This window comes from Scatophagus argus, chromosome 5 (genome assembly GCF_020382885.2).
Source record: "Scatophagus argus isolate fScaArg1 chromosome 5, fScaArg1.pri, whole genome shotgun sequence".
In the NCBI taxonomy this organism is placed as follows: domain Eukaryota; kingdom Metazoa; phylum Chordata; class Actinopteri; family Scatophagidae; genus Scatophagus; species Scatophagus argus.
Genome location: NC_058497.1, coordinates 18340971 through 18365626, shown reverse-complemented (window position 1 = coordinate 18365626; position 24656 = coordinate 18340971). Strand labels below are relative to the sequence as shown.

Genomic DNA, 24656 nt, shown 5'->3' with positions numbered 1-24656 from the left:
GAATCGTGTTTGTGCCCCCCCCCCGGTGAAAACAATTAAGTGATTACAAAGACTAAACATGGAGGAATTATGGAAGAGAAATGGTGTCAACACAGGACACTGAAAGTCATTCCTTGTGGGTGGAACAGAGCTGCAGTATAAGAGAAAAGGTCACTCAATTTTCCCAAGAGCTCCAAATAATATTTTTAGCTATGCTAGCAGTGTGGCTTTATGTCAGTTGGTCCACCACTTTGCCCCAAACTGAAATGTCTCAATAACTACTGAATGGATTGTCATGAATTGTTGAAGACATTCATGGCCCCCAAAGCATAAATCCTAATGAATTTGGTGATCTCCTGGGTATTTATCTGGTTACACCAGCGGGTCAAAGTTTTCACTTATATAGCAACATGTAAGCATCTATTCAACAGATTGGCACAACATTTTGTTGATTAGGTTACAAACAAATAAGACCTTTGTTTTTTCTGATGTAATCAGAATTATTTGGGAATATCAGCTTCAGCCTTCCTCGGTGTGTTATAATGCTACCTCCAGCAGTTTGAATTTATATTTTATCCTACACCATCTTACATCCTCATTCAGTGATGTGACACAAAAAACAGAGAGTACTACTCAAAGACTAGTAAAATCTACTGGACATCAACAACCTGTAGCATGTTCATTCAGCAGAGCAAACCAACAAACTGCATGTTGACTGAACTGCAGACAAACATGATGCTGTATAGACACAAAACACATATAGTATAGTGTAATAGCTGCTTTATGTTCACACATATGATAAATTATAAAATGGTGTATATTTTACCGGCAATTATTTTATGAAAAGGCCTCTTTGACACATTGTGCTTTTTTTTGAGGAAATTTAACAAAAGCGCATCTTGATGTTGGGTCCCAGCTCATGTTACTCTGTTGTCTGATACGTTTCATCTTACACCTTTTTGTTACGTGGTGGCCACTATAAATGGAGAGACTTGGAAATAAATAGCCAGACACAAAATGAAGACTTACAGGTAAGTTGCCTATACTTCAGCGTATTATTATTATTCAACGTATAATATTGCTGAATGAAGATCAATTAATGAAAAAAATATGAGTGCTTCCTCTTGAAAACAGAATGAAGGGACGTTTTGATTTCCATTGTTTTGCTGTTTTCTCACAGGTACAATCTCCGACAAGTGATGCTGGTCCTCTACATGTGCCAGCTTGGCCTAATTCTGAGGACCGAGGCCCAGATACCAGAAAGTTGCACTGGACATGACACATACAGACCTCCGGGTTTGTGGCATTTACTAAGACTTCTTCAGAGAGCTAATGAAAAGTTTATAGGATGACCAGTCTGGTTTATTAATGCATTTGTGTTTGATCTCACTGATTTTCATCCTCCCTTATTTATCCCTTTCAGAAAACTCAGACATTACTGTGATCTGTGGCACTAAGTATATGGACCTAAGCATCTACCTTTGCCCGGTGTATCAAGCTCTTTACAATGAGTCTCGGATGGTCCTCAATAATGAGTACAACAAATCTGAGTGTTTTGGGACTGCTGACTGGACTGTTGACCCACCAGCATTAAAATTCAGATTCTCCTTAAGAGATGGCTCCTGCAACCATCAAATGAAGGCATTTTATTTATTTAATATTTATCTTAAGCGAGACACTTGCTTTCTTATTAATTTTTTTCTCATGTCATGTTAAGATAGTTCAGATTTCCCAGCACATAAAAATATTAGAATAGAATAGAATCTTTGACAAAGTTTGCTGTATCAAAGAATGCAGCTTAAAACTGATTTAAATTGTCTTTTTTTTTTCAATAGATAATCAATCAAATTGGTAGTGGAGAGTTTGCAGATTTCGGCAATGTCCAGTACGTCAACATCTCTGGCACAATTACCTCTGTAGACCCCTCTGCAGGTAGGATCACCTATCGCCCGCAGATCCTGTACAAGTTCTTCTGCCTCTACCCGATGCAGTATCTCCTTAACAACACTGAAGTGGGCGTGTGAGTATGTCATGTGACATCAAGAATAACACCTACACTGCATATGAAATAAATGGGATTCATTTTGATTCATCCAAGACTGTGAATTTCTTTCCATTTGATACAGATCAGGTGTGAGTCTCGCCATAAGAGACAACAATGGGACCTTCATCAGCACACTGAGTATGCAGCTCTACAAAGTAAGACCCGCTCAATCTTTGAGAATTTTTTTTTTTTTTTTTAAATATCATAACGTGATTTTGTTCTTACATTTCTGTGGAACAGGATGATCAGTACAAAGAGATTCTTCTCATACCAAAAAGAGGACTCAACCTGAAGACCAAGATTTATGTGGCAGTTATTGCCACCAATCTGACTGACAGGTATTGGAAGGAATATTCTTTTGACATTTTGGGAACATGTTTATTCACTTTATTGTGTAGAGTTACATATGGAGATAACAATTTTATGTGCTTTCTCTATATGAAGCTACAGCTGTGAGTCTTTTAGCTTAGCTTAGAATAAATACTGAAAACAGAGGGAAACATCTGGCCTGGTTCTGTCCAACAGTAACAAAATCCACCAACTAGCACTTCTAAAGCAAAATAAGTAACTGACTATTTCTCTTGTCTTTCCACTACAAAATACGAATTTCTCCATATATCAACATGAGTGTATTTGTCAAATGTTTCAACTATATTTTTTAATGAAACATCAGTTAAAATCCTCCTGTCTGTGTTTGCAGGTTCAACGTTCTGCTCGACAGATGCTATGCAACAACAAGTCCATATCCTGTGCTTAACACCTATTATGACCTTTTTGTAGGGTGAGTCTGAATGTAACCACAGTATATAGTGCCTTCCAATTATTGGGACAATCAACTCCGAGCAAGCTATTTAAATTTGGCATCTTTAAACTAAGGTGTAACCGTGACGCACAAACTAAGGTGGAGCTCAATGGGGCGTCTCAGGCGGCACACTTCTCCTTTGAGGCCTTCAGATTTGTGGAGCACAAAAATAAGACAGTTTCCACTTTCTACCTGCACTGCAACACCAGACTCTGTGAGGTGTCCTCATGTAGCAGCTTACTGCCTGTGAGTAGACACCAAAGCTGTAACACATAACGGTCGATTTACACTCTCGACATCATGCTCTATCAATAAAAAAATCTGCCTTTGTTCTTTATTCTATTGCTTAGTCTGTTGGACATTTCATACTGGTTTACCAAAACAGTTTTTGGTACATGATGTTATATATACAGTAATATACTGTATATACAGAAACATGAACTTACAGTATTCATTAAAACAGAATTAAGTATACTGTTTGGATTGAGCGCATAACATACTGAAGGTGAGCAGTAGAGTTTTCTTCGTCTTCTTTGTTTTTGAACAGGACTGTGGCTCTTCCCCCCGACTGGGGAAGAGAATGGCCCAGTACGTGTCCGACAGCGCTACGATCACTTCGCCTGCCATTCTTGTGGGCAACCTGAGCAGTGGTGTGACTGATGGGCTGACTACCGCAGATACTCTGTCACACATTCAGACCGACAAAGAATACAAGCGTCAAAGTAAGCAAAAGTGGAAAACAAACAATATTACCTTAAAGTGATCAAATTCACACTTCTGCCATAGTTAGCTCTACTTATCTACTCTTTGAAGCTCTTAATTTTCTTGGTTGTTACAAAAACATGTCAATTCTAATGGTAGTCTTTGGTTTACTTTTTCAGCAAATCCCACACCTCACTCAGCTCTTGATGGTAAGGATCTCCACTGAATGTGATGTGTTCCTCACTTTATGTATTGTGCATATTATGGAGAGACATTTCATTCAAAACCCCACCCAAACTGTACACCAGCTGCTCGACTTAAGCTATCCAGTTATGATACATCACCTCATGCACACTGCTGACTGGGTAGTACTTGGTAGTTACAGACAATCTGCATAAAGTAACTTAATTTAAATATGCAGCAATTGCTTGTACACACATCTAGCACAATGCAACTCAAAGTCTGAATGCTTCTTCCTTTCTCACACAGACTGGCCTTTATTCTCCCTGAGCTGCTGCAGCATCCCTGTGGTGGCTGTAATAATCTGCAGTGTCATCTTAACTACTTGTGTCTCTGTGTGAAAACCAATCACATCCCTTGAGAGACAGACATAGGGGAGTCCCTTCACCTGTCTGAAATGTTCCTTATCATCTATAATGTCCACTATGTTGCACTATGTTGTTCCTCATGAGGGAAGCTCTCATGTTACACTATCATGTAACACTGTAGAAAGTGATGTTTAGCTTTCGCATTTGAAACAATTTACAAGGTTGATGGACCATAAAAAGGGACATTCTCTCACTTCACAGTCTTTGTTATCTAGAAGAAGAGACCACTCTCGTATTTGTTTGCCCAGATTTTGAGAAATGAAATGAAATTTTGCTTCAGGTACTCAAAATATTAGAAAATAAATAAATAAAAATCAGAGAACAAAAATGGTCTGGTAAGTCATGATAGCCCACCAATTGTTTTGTGAATAGTTTTCACATGTAATTATGTTTAAGGCATAATTCATGTTGAATATGTTGACTGTGTATTTGTGGATACAGTGTGGAATTTTTTTTTTGCAATCTGGTTGTACCAACCACTTATCTATCATTATCACACAGATGTTAAGATGGGGGCTCAGAATCTGTAAAATATTTTTAGTTATAAATAATTGTTTTGATAATTTTGGCAGAACACTTAATGACTAAGAGTTAATTCACACTAACATGCTCACAATGACAACGTTCACAAGCTGATGTTATTTGTCATGTTCATCATCTTAGTTTAGCATATTAGCATGCTAACATTTGCTCATTAGCACAACAGCTGAAGCTGAAGGGTATTTGCAGATATTTTTTTTACAAACATTGGAGAAATTAAAAGGGGGATATGAATGTGTGAACCTGATGGAGGAGGAAAAGTCAGAGGACCATCACAGTTGGTGGGCTTCTTCCTCTGGGAACCACGGATGTCCGTAGAAAATCTTGTGCCTATCCATCAAGTAGATGTTGAAATATTTAACAGGATTGTTGAATAGACTTGTGAGAGCTGTTCTGAATTTAATTTCTTTATTCCCACTTGTGGCTAAGATTAAGAGTAAGTGTTGTTCATCACATATCACACATACTGTCAAATTCAGTTAGATTCATAACAATGCCGTCAAAATAAACGTTAGTCTGAGAGGCAAGGTCCGTAGAGTGAACAAGTGAATAAATGGTTGTTTAGTTTGAGGAGAAATAAGACAAGAAGGGTAGGCTTCTTAAAGGTCCAGTCCAACGAAATATACATTACTCAGTGTCTTAACATTAATGAACGACAAAAAAGAAATGCAAAACGTATGATAATTTACCTATGCAAAATGAGAAATATTGTTTTTCTATTTCAAGGTAAATTTACTATAAAAAATGTTGTTGCTGTGGACATTTGAATGACATCCATCCCTTGAGTAACTTCAGTAAATAAAATTAACACAAGTCCTATGCAAAAATTTTTTTTTTATTGTAAACCACATGATTGCCACATTTCTTACTGTTGATGTTAGTAAATGGTTTATTTTGATAACTTCACTCATGGCACTGTAGTGTTCAAGGGTAAAACTAAAACCAATGGACGTCCTTTAAAATGGCACTTTCCATGTCAGCTGGCGGGCTCCTTTTGCTCCCTGATGCTCCTGTCTTCAGATGGTTTGTTACTGCAGATCACTAGAGTTTTGCTTTGTGTGGAAATACTTAAGATAATTTTGATCCAAACAAGCAGTCCAAGTAGCTGTTTCTGGTCGTGGAGTTTAGGTTACATTTTTATTTTGATTTAGTTATGAACAAGGAAAACTAGTTTGGGTTATTTTCCTAATTGTTTTGTTTGTTATTTTGGGCCACGCTCACCCCGATGCCGTCGTAAGTCTTTAATAAAATAAATTTACTTTGTATTTGACTGCATTCTGCTATGGCACTGCTCAGTCCTTGGGAGTTGGGAAAAAGGTGAGTCCATTTTAAGCCAAGCTTAAGTTTCTCCCAGGCCGGGCATAACAGCATACTGTTTTACAATGTTTTTATCAGGGATTTATTGTGCTGTCATCACTGTATGCTTTACATGAACCTGCATGCCTCATTTAGCAGCAGGTGTCTTAAATTTCTTCGTCTATTGCCTTCCAGATTAAAAGCTCACAGCTGTGTCAGCCACATCGTCGATTTCAGTGTTTCACTCCAGTGTCTTTATTTTTCAGTAGATTTTTAAATTCTGTGCTTTTCCTGACTGAAATTAAATTAAGGCACTGGATCTTTAAAAAAGTTTATTTATTGTGTACTGATGATTTAGTGTATACTCAAAAATATACTGTTTTTTTAAGTTTGACAGCTGGGTATACTTTTGCTTATTTGAAAGCAGTTTTGGCAGAGTTCAGCATTCTTAAAGGGAGTACACCCTCCACCCATTCATTTGGAGTGGCCTTCATGCGCTCCCAGAGGGCCACCTCATAGGGAGTTGAGTCCATCCAGTCCACCATTGCTCCATAACTTGTGCCTACAGGAAGCAATACAGACAAATACCAGCATTAAAACATGAGCACTACCCTTACACGTGTGAGATTTGTCATCAGTTTGTGTATTTTGAAATGAGATGGACCGAATCCACAAGTACCTGTTCCTAGTCCAAGCCTCAGGCCCCCCAGCAGGTTGCTGGCTAGCCTGTCTCGGTCCCAGACAGTGAGCTCCACACAGGCTTCTGATAGATCAGGCTCTCTGATGCCATCATACACCATCGTGTGGTTGAACACCGGGTCTACTGTCCCCCGCAGCACACGTGTCTTCTGCCGACTCTTCCTGCTCGTGTCTGGAAGCACGAAGCTTGAGATGAAGGGGTGAAAAAGAATGAGTGAGAGAGAAGAAGACTCCAAATAATATCCTTAAAGGAATTATTCAGTATTTTAGGAAATAAAATTTGTTTTCTTGCTAAGGAATAGATTGGAAGTATGTTCCATATAAGGCTAATGTCATAACTAGGAAAGGGTTAGCTTAGCAACTCAGCAAGGGGAAACAGCAGCACCTCTGAAGCTCCTTAACTTACAATTGACATGCTAAATCTAGTTTGTTTAAGAATTAGCGAGCTTCATTGCTGGAAGGTGTTTTTTTCCTTCTTAGCTACTGTCTGTAGCTTCATATTTGGCATACAGACATGAGAGAGTGGATCTTCTCGCCTAACAAGAAAACAAGAGTATTTCCCAAAATGCAGAACTATTTCTTTATGTAAGACAGATGCTTTGTTCATACCACTTAACATATGGGTCAATGGTGGCCCTGATGAGAGGCAGGTTCTTGCATTCTTTCACCCAAATGTGAACTTCTCCGGTGTTTGGACCCTCCTTAGCTAATCCTTTGAAGAAGAAATTACAAAATATATAACATATTCAAAGAAACGCATTAATTAGAACACATGGGATATCTGATAACTAAAATTTCCATTTGAAAACATGAAATAAAACAGAATGCAGACCTTCACTGTGGACAACCTGTGGCAGGAACCGCATGGCTAATCTCATCTCTCCTCGAACATTTGATGGCGTCAAAGTGGGCATAGTCTGAAAGGTTTGACAGAGTATAACTTACATACACAGTAGATCCAAAATCCGTCATGAGGCTCTGAAATTCCTTTGTGCGCAGGTTATACAATAACTGCGGTGCATGTGATACAATCAGCTCAAATAGACTTTGGGGAAATGAGCAGGCTGCCCACATTCTTAGATAACCAGCTGTTATTTGATGAGAAAACAACTGCTGTGGATAAAGCAGCTATACAGTACATGCGTGTGTGTAGGTGTGTGTGTGTTTTCCTTCCTTACCCTTGCTTTCAGGGCTAAGTAGTTCATCTGGGCGTGGTCGAAGTCCCACTTGGAAAGGTCCACGTCTACCTCGCCCAGGAAACTGTTCCTGCCAAAAGTGTCATGATGCCAAACGGAGAGAATGAGCGTCTGGGTTCTGAGGTACTCCATGCGAACACGATACTGTAAGGACAGGGAAGAGCGAGCTGCTTTTGTTTGTTGATTCAGTTGCACGCCAGGCATGAAGTGGTACAACGTGGGAAAGCGTCTGTGTGTGTTTAGCATTATTATTTTATCTGTGGATTCTTACTCTCAGGATCTCGTTGAAAGTTGGGTTTAGCGTCTTCTTTTTTACAGAAGTTTTCCTCTTTCCCAGGTTAGCTTTGTCAGGAACCAGGTAGCTTTTGACATACCTAAAAGGAAAAACAGCAACAAAAAAGTTTTATCTGATAATATACTGACTTAAGCATAGAAAATCACATGGAATTAGTCAAATAATCACTCATTATTTCTACCATGATGAAATTATCAAACTGCATGTTTTCATAAAATGCATATATTGAGTTCTACTGCACAGTAGTAGAACACAGTGTGTAACTACAAGGTATCCTAGGATATAAGTAAAATAATATTGGTCATTGTGGTAGATGACCTTCATAGACAGACACCCCTCTACACCATTTCAGATTTCAGCAGTGACTGAGCATGTTTACATGAACATTAGTGTCCCAGTTTTGATCAGGTTTTTGAAGTATACCATGTTTGCATGTTTGTGCCTGTAAAGATCATATCATCTTGAGTGCAGGCAGGACACAGTGCAGCAGGACTCTCTATTAGCTGATAACATCTGACCAACCTTTTTTCAACTTACATCTCAGAGAACACCATATATGAAGAGAGAGAGAAATATTTTTCCTAGAATCTAGAAACTAGAATCTTCTGTGTACAGTACTCACGGATCTGAGCGACCCCTCTTTGGGTCGACTGCAGCCAAGTCTCGACACTCAGCCACAAAGATGTGAAACTCTCTCAGCCTCTGAATGTAGTTGATGGAGAACTGGATGTTTCCCTGAACCTCAACGTACCCAAAGTCCCCGCTGTACATGGTCATCACACTTCCACTCAGCTAGGAGCAAACAAGCGGCCAAACGTTTCATATTACCAAACATAACTGTAATCATCACATACATTTTTAATTTGACAGTTTGCGTTTTCTGAAAATCTGATCTATTGCCTGGAGCTTGAGGTCATAGACAGAGTGAATTAGTACAACTTTAAACAGGAACTTCACTGATTTTGCTCATCAGAGTCTGTTTACAGGTCACATGCAGCACCACATGCCAAATTATGAAAACTTTATTGTCCACTTGCAAACATTTGCCTTCAGTTACCTTCAGTTACACCAGAGGACACGCAATAAAATATTTTAACAACAGTGCATACATTAAAAACAGCTCTAAAGTGAGCTGTGCAACACATAACAAAATGCCTTAAGTGATGTCACTCAAGTCAGCGTCTACTCATCTCTGCCTTAGGCTCCATTAGCCGCTACTGTCATAACACACCCAAACAAGCAACCAAAATGTCTGTGAGTGTGTTTCTTGAGATGCATTGTGGGAAATGTAGGCATTACATTGTGACTAAGAAGATGAATGATACGTGGAAATAAAAAGATACCTCTGGAATTTGATCCTTTTCGAATCAAGCTATACAGTGTATGTCCGACAATGTTGAAGGAGTGTAATCAGTGGAGTAATAATAATAATGATTTTGCATGACCATCTCTTCTTTACCATGAGGGCAATAGGGACAGAAAGCTATTGTTTAAACTCTTACAAAGTGAGAAGGGTATGACATGTGTCATGTAGACTGATATATTGATACCACACCTAAAAACAAACAAACAAAACAAACCAATCAAATGGGTTAATGTCAACGCTTGACAATCACAATTTCAAAACGAACGAGCAGCGCGGCTTAGGAGGGCAGCGTTTGAATGTGACGCATAAGGAGCGTTTCAAGCGTTTCTTGCTGCTGTGTGTGAACATACAGAAGACACAGACTCCGTCCCAGAGGAGCTGGTGAGGTTAGTGAAAGAGCTGCCCATCATTACACTTCACATACCAACAAACACACAAACAACCACACATGGAACATTTTGCACAATGCAGCATTTGCACAGAACTTTGTCATTTGCACTACCCTGTCAGCCATTTGCACTACTGTCTATACTGTTTACACTGGTGTTTATATCATCTACTGTTTTTCTCTTTATAATCCACTGCTCTTATATTATATAGCGTTGTGTATATTTATATTTATTTTTTTTGTTAGGCAATTGGGCTTATACTGGGACCGGGGAAACTAATTTCGTTCCACTCATGTTCTACGTGTGTGAAATGACAATAAAGCTCCTTGAATCCTTGAATCCTTGAATTAGTCTTCCTCTGTAGTCTCTGTACTCGCAGTTGGAGTCTCTGTCTCTAGCGATGTCCTGAAACACAAACAGCAGGCACAGAAAGCTCTGTGCACAAGGATGCAGAGTAGGCTTTGACCTACCGGACTGAAAGATACAAGGGTGGCTTTACCTCCTTCTGTGAGAACAAAGGAACCGATTTGCTCATCTTCTTCAGGTGGTCTGGATCCGAAAATAAGGATGAGGAGGGTGACGGGATGGATGAAACTAAAGAGTGATTTGTTGGGAAGTAGAAAATACAAAATCTTGACTCATTGCTTGCAATGTTACGCTTGCAAAAAGATCCGCTATTAAACGGATAGGACGATTCTTACCATCGCCGATGCGTCTCATGTCAGCAGTTTGCTCTTGCCTTCTTTCTTGTCCTGTGAAAAACGTGAAATAATCACCCAAAGCGATTTGTGCATACAGACAATTCGACATGAGGAGGGGAAGTTGAGGACATACTCACGTGGTAAGGACGCAGTGATGTCCTCCATGCTTTTAGCCAGATTTTTCGGCCTTGTTTCTGCTCGCCTCAATGCTTTCCTGACAGGGTTATCATCAACACTCTCACCTGCAGTGCAAATTAGAAGGAAAAAGCTCATATTAACTGAGTTCCTTTGTAACTTTACAGTAGCTGGTTAGAGTAAACAGTGACATTAAGGACAGAGTCTTTGTTTTAAGAAATGAAAATCAGTGCAAACGAATCAAAATATTTGTGGTAATCTGTTGAAGACTGCGTTAAGTCAAAGTATTCCAAGCAGCAAATACGAACTGAAAGATATTACTGTTAAAGAAAGTTGGCATGAAACTGCTTAAGCTGTAGGTTGGTGTGTTGTTTCAGTAAGGCTAAAACTATGTATTCCACCCAGCCCACAAATTAAACATGAGCAGGTGATTGCAGGTAAGCACAGTGTTTACACAGATTTGCTTCTGCCAACAAAGATAACCTGACACGGACATGATATCAAGGATGCTGCTGGATATAACCCAAAGTGAGCATAATGAGTCTGCAAATAGGAGTGGTACTATGTCAAAACACATTGTAAATAATACGTATAGATAAAATGTAATAAAACTGAAAAGCCCTACAAGTTCATTGATTCTTCTTCATTGATTAGACTTGTTTTGTTCTCAACTTTTACTTTGTGCTTTATAAAATTTTGTTGTTTTTTTTTTTAACTCCTGCCTTTGCCTTTACCGACCTGCCCTCCATCCAGGACTTATACCAGTCCAGGGTCAAAAAACGGGCAGGAAGCATCACTGCAGACCCCTCACACCCTGCACACAAACTGTTTGATCTGCTTCCCTCTGGTAGGCGTTACAGAGCTCTGTATGCCAAGACCACCAGACACAAAAACAGTTTCTTCCCCCAGGCTGTCTCCCTGATCTCCCCATAAACCACCTGCCATTGTGTGAACCATCACACTGATTGCACTACCTCATTCCACTGTTTGCACTACATGTATATATATATATATATATATTTTTTTTTTCTTGTAAATATTTATTCTTCTTTTATTATTATTATTGCTTTTTTGTATTTTGTATGGTGCACAGGACAGAGAAAAATCCGGAGTCAAATTCCTTGTATGGTCACACATACTTGGCAAATAAAGCTGATTCTGATTCTGATTCTGATTTAATTAAATGTTCATCTTTAAATGTAATATCCCTCTCTGCCTGTGCTGATTAAAAACAAGTTCAAAGAGTTTAAGAAATCTTTTAAAATTATAGGTCACTTGGGTTAAATTCTATTACATTAAAGGAAAATTACTTCAGTTTTTTTTTTTTTTGTTATTTGTTAAAATGTTATTTTGTTACATTTTCTACTTGAAATTTGTTTTTTTTCATATTTCATTTTTCTGTTTTCAAATATTTATTTTAAAAAACACATCTATTTAAATTATAAAACATCTTTAAGTACATTAAAAACTGTTAAAAATATAAAATAATTTATTGTTATTACCATTATCAAAAATACTATAAAAATACTTTTAATTTTCTCTTTCCAAGGTTTTTCACACTTTTTCAACACTTTGTCCTTACTCGTTATAAGCAGAAGAGGACACGTACTTTCAGACATACAAACAAGGCCGCTCAAATTGAAATTTGCAGTTTGAAGGATACCTCAGTTTCACATATTAGTTTAAGGAGCTGCATGTTGACTTGCACTGTTAGATTTTTATTTATTTACTTTGACTTACAGTAAAAACAGCTTCAGTTATTTGTATTACTCTGTCAAACATTGAAGTTGGTGCTCACGGTTTGAACTGTTCCTCGAGTTGGACCAGGTTTCCGATGTGCTGCTCACAGACGACTCATGACCTGTGTCTGAACTGCTGTAGTTAGCCCACAGGGGGCGTTGACCGGTCTTGCTGCCCTTCCTGTTGTGACGCTCCTCTGAACCCACCGGAGTGCTGGCTCTTACTGGCCCACTCAGGTCAAATTCATAGCCAGACTTGCCCTCTGATCCCTCGTCGTCAGGAGCTGGGGCAAGGGATGTGTCGATGCTGGTCTTATCCGTCATTCCCAGGTAATGGCGGTAGTCTCTGGGAACACATGCCCGTGCTCGTGGAGTCAAAGTCTCAGTTTCCTCTGATGATCTTTTTGGTGCGATGCCTTTTTCTGTATTCTGCCTCTGCTTCCTGCACTGCGAGTGGACAGGACTTACATCCATTTTTAGCAGGCTTTGATCGTTTTCATCAGGAATGCTTAGAGCGAACATGCTAGCAGCACGACGCATTGAATTTCCACGACGGCTTGAATTGCCAAAGCTATCTTTTCTGCTCTTTGGAGGACGAGTCTCTTTTCCTGAACTACCTTGTGGTTTTGTGGGCTTCTCCTCTCTGTTCGAGTCTTTTGAGCTCCTTTTGGACTCTCTCTGCTGCTCAGATATAACATAATTAGACAGGTTGTTTCTGCCGTCATTCGCCGCTCTGGACCCAGACTGTCTATCATGGGGCGACTTTGATCGAATCTGAGAAGGTGGAGATGATTTCATGGTAGCTGGTCTGGTTTTGTCACGGTAAACCTCAGGGTCAACACATTTTATTTCCTGAGATGGAAGCTGGTCACTTAATGGCTCCTTTCTTTTGGGGCTTTTGGGTTTGTCAAATGATCCCTTGGTATCAGATGTGGCTTCGCCCCAGAACTCACGTAGACTGTTGAATTGACTCCGATTCGTGCCCAGGAGAGGGGATGACTTTTCCTGCCTAAAATTATGTTGATATTTATCACAGTCTTCCTCATCGCTGCCTGAATAATTTCCAATTGACCTCAGGTCGTACTCTGACTTTGTAAATCTTTTATTTAACCTAGCTTGATTTGCACCACGGACGACTCTGCCATCCCCAAGAGCTTTGGGTTTGCCGGTGTAAAACATGGCCTTGCTCTCCTGTTCCCAGAAAGATCTGAGCTGCTTTATCCTCTCTGCAGTACTTTCTTGATGTGACAAACCTTGTCTGTTTGTTCTTTCTTTATTAAAAATATCTTCTTTTTGTTTAGAAGACATGCTGGATTGCATGCTTTTATCCTCACTGTCCTTCCAATTTATATCTTCACCGGGACCTCTGTGTATTTGTGTTTTGGGGGTGATCTCTATATTGTTCCCGCCTTGCTTAATGTCAACATATTGGCTGTTCCTGGACAAAGAGAGCTTCTCAGAGTCTGGACTGTCCCAGGGTTGGGAACCTTCATCCAGTTGAGATACAACAATAGTCTTGGACAGTTCTTGCAGTGGGATTTCTCTGGATTGGGAAATACCACCAGGTTGTGGATGTGGTTTGGCTAATGAGACGATCTCTGACTCTGGACTCAGTCTGGACTGGATGGTTGTTCTTGGCTGTGGACTAAGTTTCACTACATTTAAAATCTCTGTGTCTGAACCTCTTCTGTCAGCTACTTGGGGACTGGCTGCTGACTTTAAATAATCAGAGTTTCTTTGAGTTGAAGCATTTGTCACCACACAGTATGCATCCTGATCACTGTTTAAATGAACACTGTCTCGAGCATCTTTCTGTGGACTGATCACCAGTTGTTGTTCTCTTTCGTCCCCGTAACTCTCCTTCCCATTGTATAGTCCAGACACAGAGGGCATATCGGACACTCCAAGGGGTTTGTTCACTGTCTCCTCATCTTTCTCCACTGGGAGGTGAGCAGGTTTTTGTCCTTTATCGCTGGCCGTGATTGACTTGCTGATAAGTATTTTAGGGCCCATATTGCTTTTCTCCCAGAATGACTTCAGATGTGAGATTTGTGGTGGTTGGATTTCATCGTTGACAAATTCCTGTGAGCGCATTCTTTCTCTTCTATCCTTTGTCACCTCTTGTGTTTCAGTCACTTCCTTGTTGCCTGTTGCTCTTAACTCTTTAGCTGCGGTCTGTTTTTGTGAGTGACTTCTCTTCATTTCAAGAGTTTCCTTCTTTCGATCAGTTGTTATATCCCCAGAATCTTTTCTTAACAAATCTTCACTTTCGAATTTGCTGATTTCAACATGCTCATCAGAAGTCTCTGGGGCCTCTGGACCATCTTCTGTATTCAGCCAATCACTGCTGTCTGTGCTGCGACTGAACCAGTCCAGCACCTTCGCTATGGAATCCTCGTCACCAGTGGGACTGATGGTCTGGGTGGATAGCTTAAACACTTGTTTCTGATTTGATTTCTTTGTAAGCTGATCAGACTGATCAATGAAATTGAGATGATAAGATACTGGAGGATCTGGATCTGGAAAAAAAAAAAAGTATGGAATGGGAATTGTATACTATTGTATACTGCTGTCTGTCCTCCTGGAGGCCCATTTTTTAATTAACAGGACAACAGCCCTGCTAGGGGCACTGAAAGGTTGTAATTTGAGCTAAATACTAATGTAAGCATGCCAACACACTTACAATGACAAGACTAATGTTTATAAAACCTTTATATCATCTTTATTATATTTATCATCTTCATTGTCTTGGTTTAGCGTGTTAGCATGCTAACCTTCGGTAAATAGCTTTAATCACAAAGTACGGCTGAAGGCACTGGGAGTGTAATTAGTTTTGAAGGTAATTGTCCCTAACAAAAGCATTAGACCAACTTAATTTTGACCTTATGAAATTAAGAGATCACCAAAGTCAAAAATTTCATGGCACTTCATCTAGTTGTCGAGACATTTTACTCAAAACTACAAATGTCAAACTCATGACAGTCTCGCTGAAGAGTCAGAAAATCACCAAAATTATGAGAATTAATTAGGAACTGTGTCAAAATCTTTTCACAACTAGCTTCATTTTCAGGGCTCTTGAAAGGCTGTCATTGTTATCAGACTCACCCACAATACTTTGAGGCAAACTCAGCTGTTCCTGCCTCATTGCTGATCCCACACAGTTTTCTCTGTCTGGATCCTCAGTGCTGCCGGTGTGCAGGATGACAGTGTTCAGCGCTGCACGTTCTCTTTGCTTCTCAACATTTCGTTCATCGCTCTTCTGTGGTATTTCTCTGTCAGTGGACGCATCACTCCTGGTGGATGTGGCTGGTCTGAAATTGTGCAGGATGTGAGTTGCAGTGGATGAAGAAGGATGAAAGAGATTCAATTAATGTGTCAGGGTGACTGTGGATGTACTGCTCACTGACCTGTCTCTCGCTAGAGAAGATGGGTCTCTTTCTCTCTCCAAACTGGAGTTAGATGAAAGTGGAAGTTTCTGCTGGAAGTTTTCATCAATAGATGTGGATGACTGAGCAGACTTGATTAGAGATACTCGAGAAGAAACTCCACTTTTCTGAGGCAATTCATCTTGGTCCTTCAGGTAGGACTGATTAGAGCTCCCACTGGACCCTCGTTGGAGGCTTCGTCTTGGGGCAGGAACAACCCCTGCCAATCCTACCTGAGTATCTAGTGCCACGCTATTGCTTTCTGAATTACTGGAGGTACATCTTGAAAGAAATGTCCTTTTCTTTGGCACTGGCCTGAAGCCTGCAGAGGAGGCCTCAGATGTGACTGAACCCCCTGAAGTCTGACTGGCCTCTCGTGATGGGTAGCTCTTCAGTGGAGATATGAGCTCTGAGGGAAACCAGAAGGAAGGCTCAATGTGGAGATTAGAGGTTCAATACTGCACTGATATCATATTATACATTTGTTTAAGCATATCATGTGTTCAGAAAAAATGTTCAAACCTTTCTCAGATGACTCCTGTTCCTGAATGGTTGATACGTCATTATGATTTTCAGATGGATCAACAATAACAAGAGAAGCTCGGTTGAAAGGGTTGTGCCTTGGCTTGAAGGAAAATTACCAGAACAGATTTTGAATTTGAACAAAACACAAACACAACAGAATTTAAAAAATCCATAAAATGGTCAATCTGTTCGATCATATATGCATACCGTTCTTGGAGAGCGAACCGCTGAACTCAGATTCTCTTTTTCTGCATCACTGAGTGAAAAAAAACATTTAAAATGTTTAGGAAACGTCAAAGCGTCGCATGAAGTTGCACAGATGACGTGCACGTTAACATGTTATGTGTCCGCTGCAAAACATTTCAGCAGCAAAGCCTGTGTTATTTTCTTACTGTTGACTGCATAACTGGGGCTTACTGATCCGTTACTAACAGTGATATCAAAGGGGAAGATAAGCAACCACTACGTCAAAGGAACATATAACAGAACACTCAGTGAGATTATTGCAAAATATCTGGCATTTTGCTGCTGAACAGGATAATTCATATGACACAAAAGCAATTCTTTACTTAAAAAACAAATTCAGCTGATGCATGTGATGCAGCAATAAAACACACAGAACCTACAAAGCAAAAAGGTAGCACTATCAGGTTACACATAAACTTTAGGCAGTTACATTCTTGGGTCTGTTGTGTGTTTAGAAAACTTGAAGCCGTAGAGTACAAACATTTGGCCAAATCAAATATTGACTCCTCATGCAAAAAGAAGGGTGTTAAATGTGCCTCAGCGATGGCATAAGGCTACTTAAATATACATTTTATACTGTTTGCTAAATTTTAGTCCGACAGACAAAGTTTTCTTCCACTGGGCTACGCTGCACACTGTAGAAGTATTTGGGAGGTCATAATAATGATAATCATAATAAAAGAATTACAATATCATCCTAGGCAAAAAATACTGGTTTTCCACCTCTGAACAACAGGAGAGTAACATCCTGATCCTTTCAGTGGTTATTCCAGAAATACCACAAACAGTCACTTCTCATTTAGAACAATTATGCTGACAGTCCTATTGAGTTAAACGCTTCGCTCAACTCTCGGCCCGTTTCCCCTCAATACGTCAGAACAGAACATCCTGCAATGTTGTGAGCAGTCAGCTGGTGCCGGGCTGTAAAACTGCCACGATCCCAGTTAGCACCACCTATGTTTACACAGGCTGAGTCACAAGATACACACACACACACACACAGTGAGAAAGAGACAGAAGCTAATTGTCCCTTCTCTCCTCCTGTCTTCTATACCTCTGACCAGGTGTTGTGAATCCTAAATGCTCAATGAGGCGCACCTGGAAGTGCTTATAAAAGCATCTGAAGCAGAGGCCACTGGACTGTGGACTGGTATCAATGCCTCTTGGCCTGAGAGTTGCTACTGTTGTTGTGTTTGAACTTACTCTTAGTCTTTGGTAGTGTTAATTTAGTTTTTAGTTTTTGTTTTAATGTTAATAAATCCCACAGAGTTGGCTATTATAAAGGTGTCTTTTCTGTGATTATTGTGGGTCAGTATTGAGTGTTCTCCCCATGACGCTCCACTTTAAGTGTGGGGCGTCACAAGTATTTCAGTTTGATCAAGTAGTGCAGTAGCACCTTTAAGAAACACAAAGAGGCAGGCTTCATGTAGCATGTGTTTGATTCTACTACTCGACTCAAAGAATGGTTAGATGTGTGTCAAACCAATCAATGTTACCACAAAGACATGACTTCCCACCACCTGAAATCTCCAAACTTTCTTAAACCTTCATGTTTGGGTTTGACAGACCACTTCTTTGATCACATTGAACAAAGTCAACACTGTTTGCGGGCTGAGTAAGAACATGTCAATAAGAAAATGACGATGTTCCAGACAGACAGATGGGTAACTCTTTGAAGAAGAAAGAAAGGCCTGTACTTGATCATCTGTGGCTGTAGTGCCTCCAAACATCTGGCAGGTTTTGGTGGAGAGGGGATTTCTGAACCTGGACAGCTGGGCATCTTGGATCTTTCAATTCTGAGAGATCCGTCTGCAGCAGAAGAGGGGAGCATATGAATAATATGAATAAGCAATTATAATATGGAGTTCTAAAGTGCAGCATTTTTTGACTCTGGGCAGATGAACCTCTCTATGTTAATCTGGATCATCACTGCTCTGCCCAAAGGATATAATGTTCGGCTGGGGTGGAACCACAGTTTAAATCCAATATTTTCAGCAACATAACATAACATACGCTAAAAACACTGTGCAGGCATCAGCAGTGGCTAGTGTAGCCTGTGAAAAGGTGGATTTAAACTTTGGTTTCAGCCCTGGCAAATATTTTCTCCTTCCAGGCAGACAGTAGACATCTGAGGCATCCTGAAAATACCTCTGAAGATAAGAAAATAAGAAAAATGGTAAGATGAGAGGGTAAGAAGATAAAGTTGTTTTAAAGCACAACATGTGCTTTAAAACAATCCCTTTGTAAACAGTATAGAATGAACACACCTAAACCAGCCTTCTTCTGTTTCATGGAGGCCAGGATGATTTCCGAGCCGTGGATCTTGTCCATGTGCCTGCGAGACTTGGCCTCGTAAAACCACTCTCCAGTCAAGTACTTCCACTTGATGTCCAACTTTGAGCCACTGTTCAGTATCTTCTCCAGTTTGCTGGAGGGAAAACACACACACAGGAAACATGTACAAACGCTTAAGTCAAGAGGCTTTTCGGGATCATCCTTCATTGTCTTTTTATGCAGTGGTGTTAATCCTAGCTGAAGTTATTAAAAAGACACAGGACATTGTACCTCTCCAGCCCAGTGGCTACAGAGAGACAAAAAGACTTTCCTGTGGATGAATACGTACAAGACGATGCCTGGCTTAAGCTGCAGTGAATGGAGAATCTGACACCGTCTGACACTCGGTTTGAGCACCACTAATCTCCAAATATGAGGTGAAATATAAAGCGGAGGGCAGACAGCGAGGAAACAGACCACAGCTCTGTGTTTTCAAGTCGCTCACAACACATGCATTAATGAATATCAGCTCATTTGAGGTATTTTGTTTCAGTTCGGGTTAGAATACTAAATGCCCTAAATTAAAATGTAAAGGCCGTAGTTTGTAGAGCCTTGAAATTTTGATACAACACAAGTGAGGAGATAAAAGTTTCCTCTTGGGAGTCAAAACATTGCATGATTCTGTTATTCTCTCCCCTGTTGTTTTGTTTTATTTTATTCTAGTTTGAATGTTTGCTCCTTGAGGTTTTTCCCCATTTTTTCCTGTTAAAGGTTTTTCTGGGAGTTTTTCCATAGTCGATGTGAGGGTCGAAGGGCAGAGGATGTTGCTATGATGTTATGTAAAGCCCTTTGAGACAAACTGCTTGTAAAAATGGGCTATACAAATAAAGTTGTCTTGTTTTTTTGCTGCGTACTCCTGAGGCAAGGAAATTAATAATGCTCATTATTTAATCTATTCCACGCCATCTTGCTTTCTTCTGCGTCACCCTCAGCTTTATATAACAGCGGCACATGATCCATCTCAATGAAGGAATTCGGAAAACATTCCCATCAGGTTAAAATTGAATCAAACACTTTAAAAGACCGCTCCAACTCATCTTTCCTCATGATGGAGAAACACGGCAGTCATGTGAAAAAAGGGTAGCACATTATTACAGGCTGCTGGCTTAATCCTTTTACACCAGACTGGTCGAGACACAGCGAGCATTCAGCCTCCCACTGATGGAAAAACTTGGTCGGCCAACTCCATTAAAACTCACAACGAAGAGCACATTGTCTCATGACATTCTTGACTCTTGAAAATGCAATGAAATGCATCTTCAAAGAGGGTGCATCTGAGTTCTTCCAAGTTCCTCCTTTTGTTTTAGCACATGGGAGAGGTAGTTTAGTTAGTTTATCTTGACCAGCCTTGAATATACATTGTGAGGAATGCTTGACTCCTCCCAAAGGTTCAACAGAGACTTTTAAGTCAAAGCTGTGATATTTCACATTTTCTTTAATTCCAAGGCGAAAGGAGGCAATACTGGGATTCACGCTCTTCACGGGTGAGGTGCCTCTCATCACCGAGCCCTTCAAGAGTTTCTATTCTCGTCCATCAGGGCAGCAAAATCCTCACCCATGTGTGGACTTGTGGCTGTAATCGAATTGCACATCTCACAGTGAGGTTTCTCAGCGATGGAGGCAACATCTGCCAAGCTGTTATTGTGTTATTCTATTAGACTGGCATGTTTACTGTCCCACAAAGGCCTTTTCTCAACAGGCAAAACAGGCGATGGAAGGACTTATTAAATCATTAAAATCCCTTTAGTTGAATAACATGACATTAGCTTAAATGTGAACCAAAGCATACCTGCTCATATAAAACAATGGAGCTGGACGCATTTTTCTACCTGATTCTCTCCTCCTCGGCCTTCTTCAGCTCGGCGTCCCTCCTCAGCACCGTCATTATCATCCCCTGCTCCTCCTCCGTCAGGTGGCTCAGGTCAATCATGGCTCCCGCTTCTCTCAGCCAGCAGGCGTTGAAACGCTCGGCAGCAGCGAACCGTAACCGGTTGGATGTGTCGCTGTCAGACAAATCACGGGGCATCAAATCCACATTGTCACATCCTGAAAAAGCTGTGTCTTTTTAAACAAATCACAAAGGTAACAGAACAGAACAGAAAGTCTTCAACTGTTTGGTGGGTTGTGTCTTCCACTTCCATACAACAGACTTGTGATGCAGTGGCAGCCATTAGAGCCATTTGCTACTTGAGTATATCCATTTAATGCTACTTTGTACTTTGCATTTTTTCCACTCTGTTACATTCATTTCCCAGTTGTTGTTACTTTACAGATTATGATTTTATATATGGATATGGATGGACCTATGATAAGCTTGTAAAAACAACATGCATTGTGTAAACTGTTGGGTTCTAAGCTTTATGGCTCACGTAGCTGTTAGCAGTTGTTGCCCTCTAAACTTCTCAGATGGTTTCATTTAAGTAGGAACAGTTTTAGGGTGAAAAAGGTCAAATGAATCTTCCTGTCTTCAATTCTTCAGAGGGGCCCGACTCAACCCAAGCTGGAAAACCACGAGATAAAACGACCTAACCGCGAATGAAGTAGTTAAAAATCACAATATGACAATCCAACTTATTCAGCAGAAAAAACACTTCTACTTTTTTTTTTAATTGAAGTATATTTTTCTGATAATACACAAGTACTCTTACTGAGAAGAAGGATTTTGAATGCAGGGCTTTTGTTTGTAAAAATGAGTACATGCTGCACCATAAAACTACTGAAGTGTATCTTGGAGTGTTTATTTAGTGAACTGGTTATTCACAGAACAGGTACAAACAAACTCACTGACTGTTTGTCTGTGCTTTTGATGTTTGAAATCTGCAACACACTGACATTGTTATCGAGGACTTGAAGTAACTGACAGTAAAATGATGAAGTCTAGTCACACATTTTTGTGCACATTCTGAGATAAACGTTAACAAACTGCTGATATTGTTTCCTTGTCTACAAATAGTTTTTTTTTTTAGCAATTTAATATTAATCATTTAATTTCATGGGTATGTTTCCTAAAGAGGGATGCCCATAGGGATGTCCAGAGCTGCTACCTTAAATTATAACAATAACCAGCTATGACTGGACAGTTAACGGACGGTGCAAAGTAACTAAACATTTTTTTACTCAAGTACTGCAATCAGTACAGTTTGTGGTACTTGTGCACCCATTTTCCATTTTCTGCTACTTTAGTCACTTTGCACCTTCAGATTAATATTAAAACATATCAGCTAATAAGTCAGGATGTGATATTAAAGATTAAGATAAAATTAAGTCCAATTCATAAACTACCTAAGAGTATATTAGTAGTTGAAATCAGCTCCACCTTTACCAGCTACATTACAGAGACGAAACCCTAAATGCTTCAGCAATGATAACACAATAAACATAATCAGTAGTTTTAATTTTGGTACATTTTGATGCTAATACTTTTGTACACTTCCTTAAGTAAAAATTTGAATGCGTGACTTTTACTTGTAGTATTTCTACACTGAGCTTTCTTTACATGTCAGCCAACATGTCAACATGTGGTTTATTTTTGTGCCCACAATTTTAAGCCTTTTTGACGTTCATTTGTGAATTCGTTACAACGCAAGGAAAATTAATAAAAGTGGCATAACTTTACATCACATTAGCCTCAGTGGCGCGGCAGACTACGTGTCTTTAGGTGTCACTTACTTATTGTCGCCTACCTTACAGGACACCCGCAGGCTCGTCACAAAGCGCTCCTGTAACTCCCATCCCGATGTGTCGGTTAAAATAAGAAGAGAAAAAGAGTGTTTACAAGTTTCCACCTCCTCCAGAGATCTGCTCCTGCTTCTGCTGGATGAGCAGGACCCCACGGACAGGAGCTGAGGAGGGCGGACTGTGTCCCTGCGTGCGGATTGGGAGGACCTGACATACAACAGCAACAGAGACAAACCGTTTCTTATGTGTGCTGTAATGACACGCAGCGTCCAGCAGGTGGCCTCGGTGTCCACAGGTTGGTGTCAGCCTGCTTTGTTGACAAAAGGGTGTGGACGTCCCCACAGGCAGGCAGACATTAGGTATTTCAAACAGCAAATACACGTTATCAATAGGCTACAAATATCAATACACCTCCAGCGTTTTCACACCTGATTCCCCTATAGTTTCTTGTGGATCAGTCCAGGAGGAGGATAAATAAAGATGACAGCGAACAGCTGGAAACCAAACTGGAAAGTCCATCTGGGATTTTCTAGACCTCATTGTAAAAGGACATCCGTCAGGAATACCCCTCCAAAGTCTCTGACTGTGAGCAAACCATGAATAATGCTGCTTGAATAGTTTAACTGTTGAGCGTGTTGTTCAAAGACATAAGAGCTCCGGGTTACACTGTAACGAGTGGTTTCCAACGTTTTAGCTTGTGACCACTTCAAATGAGGCAATGCATATTTGAACATCTGAGGGAAAAAGCTAAAAATTAAACAGAATTGTGCGCAATAGAAATGACTTATCATTTATCATTACCAAACCGAGCAAAGCGAGAAACTGCCCAGGACCCCCAGCCCTCCAGAGGCCCTCGAAATCCCCACATTCAGTGTTTGTTTGTGACAATTTGGTCAACTGTATCCTCATCAGGGATTATGGCAATACATACCAATAAGGCATAATATCAACTGACACAATAAAATCCTTACAGTAGGTGCAGCTTTACTACCCAATCTTGAGTCTCTGTCTGGAGGATGTCATTGGATTAAAGCCTATACAGTATTTCATGTACTTGTCTTAAACAGTGCATATTCATTTATCAGTTGCCACAGAAAACCAGGTACCATGTGCACTATATAGACAAAAGCATCCAGACGTACCTCTAAACCGGGCTCTTCATCAGGGGTTGGGCTCGGTCCCTTACTTCCAGTGAAAAGAAATCTTAATGCTTCAGCACACCAAGACATTTTGATCAATGCTGTGCTTCCAACTTTATGGAACCAGTTAGGTGAAGGCCCTTATTCCAGCATGAAGCACAGCACAAAGCTCCATAAAGACATGGTTGGATGAGTTTGGTGTGGAAGAACTTGACTGGCCCACACTGAGCAATGACCTCAACCCCATCCAACACCTTCGGGATGAACTGGAACGGAGATTGAGTGAGCAAGACCTTTTGGTCCAACATCAGTGTCTGACCTCACAAATGCTCTACTGCATGAAGGGGCTAAAATTCCCACAGAAACACTTCAAGATCTTGTGGAAAGCCTTCCCAGAAGAGTGGAAGATGACACTGCTGCAAAGTTATCTGTGTATTTAGCATGCAATGTCATTAAAGGCCCGGTTGGTGTAATGCTCAGGTGTCCAAATACTTTTGTCTATATAGTGAATGCATACTGCGGGACTTAACAGAATGAACAGAGACGGGGAGAAACTGAGGTCACAGGGCCCACCGAGCACATTTAATCCAGTTATACCTTTCAGATTTGGAAACAACCTCATCAGATACATACAATGACAAAAGGTCGGCCTTATGCAGGCAAGATTTATTTTAATTTAGTGATTAGCAGAAAGAGTCGCAGCACTAAATGTTTTATAAGCTTAAACGAATCTTTGCTGCCTAGTCCAGACGTCATTTGTTTAAAAACTGTTCATGAATTCTTTGCCTCTAAATATATGCCGCGCTGTTAAAACAGTT

At 40.2% G+C, this 24656-nt stretch overlaps 2 protein-coding genes across 3 annotated transcripts; one reads left to right on the top strand and one right to left on the bottom strand.

Annotated features, from left to right (window-relative positions):
• The first annotated feature begins 1174 nt into the window (after positions 1 to 1174).
• On the top strand, positions 1175 to 3649 carry LOC124059363 (zona pellucida-like domain-containing protein 1). The gene is made up of 8 exons (XM_046389291.1): positions 1175 to 1275; positions 1403 to 1620; positions 1815 to 1999; positions 2106 to 2178; positions 2264 to 2361; positions 2724 to 2804; positions 2900 to 3071; positions 3373 to 3649. The coding sequence occupies exons 1-8, from the start codon at positions 1179 to 1181 to the stop codon at positions 3586 to 3588; spliced, it is 1140 nt and encodes a 379-aa protein (XP_046245247.1). The 5' UTR covers positions 1175 to 1178; the 3' UTR covers positions 3589 to 3649.
• Positions 3650 to 5887: 2238 nt separating this feature from the next.
• Positions 5888 to 23141, bottom strand: sytl2b (synaptotagmin-like 2b). Of its 2 annotated transcripts, XM_046389387.1 has the most exons (21): positions 22705 to 23141; positions 20851 to 21024; positions 18955 to 19115; positions 18385 to 18496; positions 16649 to 16697; positions 16439 to 16541; positions 15899 to 16325; positions 15597 to 15802; positions 12551 to 15010; positions 10755 to 10859; positions 10618 to 10668; positions 10416 to 10510; positions 10267 to 10321; positions 9878 to 9939; positions 8784 to 8953; positions 8138 to 8240; positions 7849 to 8010; positions 7503 to 7587; positions 7280 to 7382; positions 6651 to 6856; positions 5888 to 6533 (listed from the first exon to the last, which is right to left on the bottom strand). In XM_046389387.1, the coding sequence occupies exons 2-21, from the start codon at positions 20949 to 20951 to the stop codon at positions 6385 to 6387; spliced, it is 4965 nt and encodes a 1654-aa protein (XP_046245343.1). In that variant the 5' UTR covers positions 20952 to 21024; positions 22705 to 23141; the 3' UTR covers positions 5888 to 6384. The 2 variants fall into 2 exon arrangements, with proteins under 2 accessions (XP_046245343.1, XP_046245344.1); XM_046389388.1 differs by lacking the exons at positions 9878 to 9939; positions 10267 to 10321 and having other exon boundaries at positions 22705 to 23134.
• Positions 23142 to 24656: the final 1515 nt, after the last annotated feature.

Coding starts and splice junctions, on each gene's coding strand:
- sytl2b (XM_046389387.1), bottom strand. CDS start 20,951: ATGATTGACCTGAGCCACCTGACGGAGGAGGAGCAGGGGATGATAATG. Junction 10,322..10,415: donor CTTTGTTCTCACAGAAGGAG/GTAAAGCCACCC, acceptor TTTGTGTTTCAG/GACATCGCTAGAGACAGAGA. Junction 8,241..8,783: donor AAGAGGGGTCGCTCAGATCC/GTGAGTACTGTA, acceptor TTTTCCTTTTAG/GTATGTCAAAAGCTACCTGG.
- LOC124059363 (XM_046389291.1), top strand. CDS start 1,179: ATGCTGGTCCTCTACATGTGCCAGCTTGGCCTAATTCTGAGGACCGAG. Junction 2,179..2,263: donor TGAGTATGCAGCTCTACAAA/GTAAGACCCGCT, acceptor TCTGTGGAACAG/GATGATCAGTACAAAGAGAT. Junction 3,072..3,372: donor CATGTAGCAGCTTACTGCCT/GTGAGTAGACAC, acceptor GTTTTTGAACAG/GACTGTGGCTCTTCCCCCCG.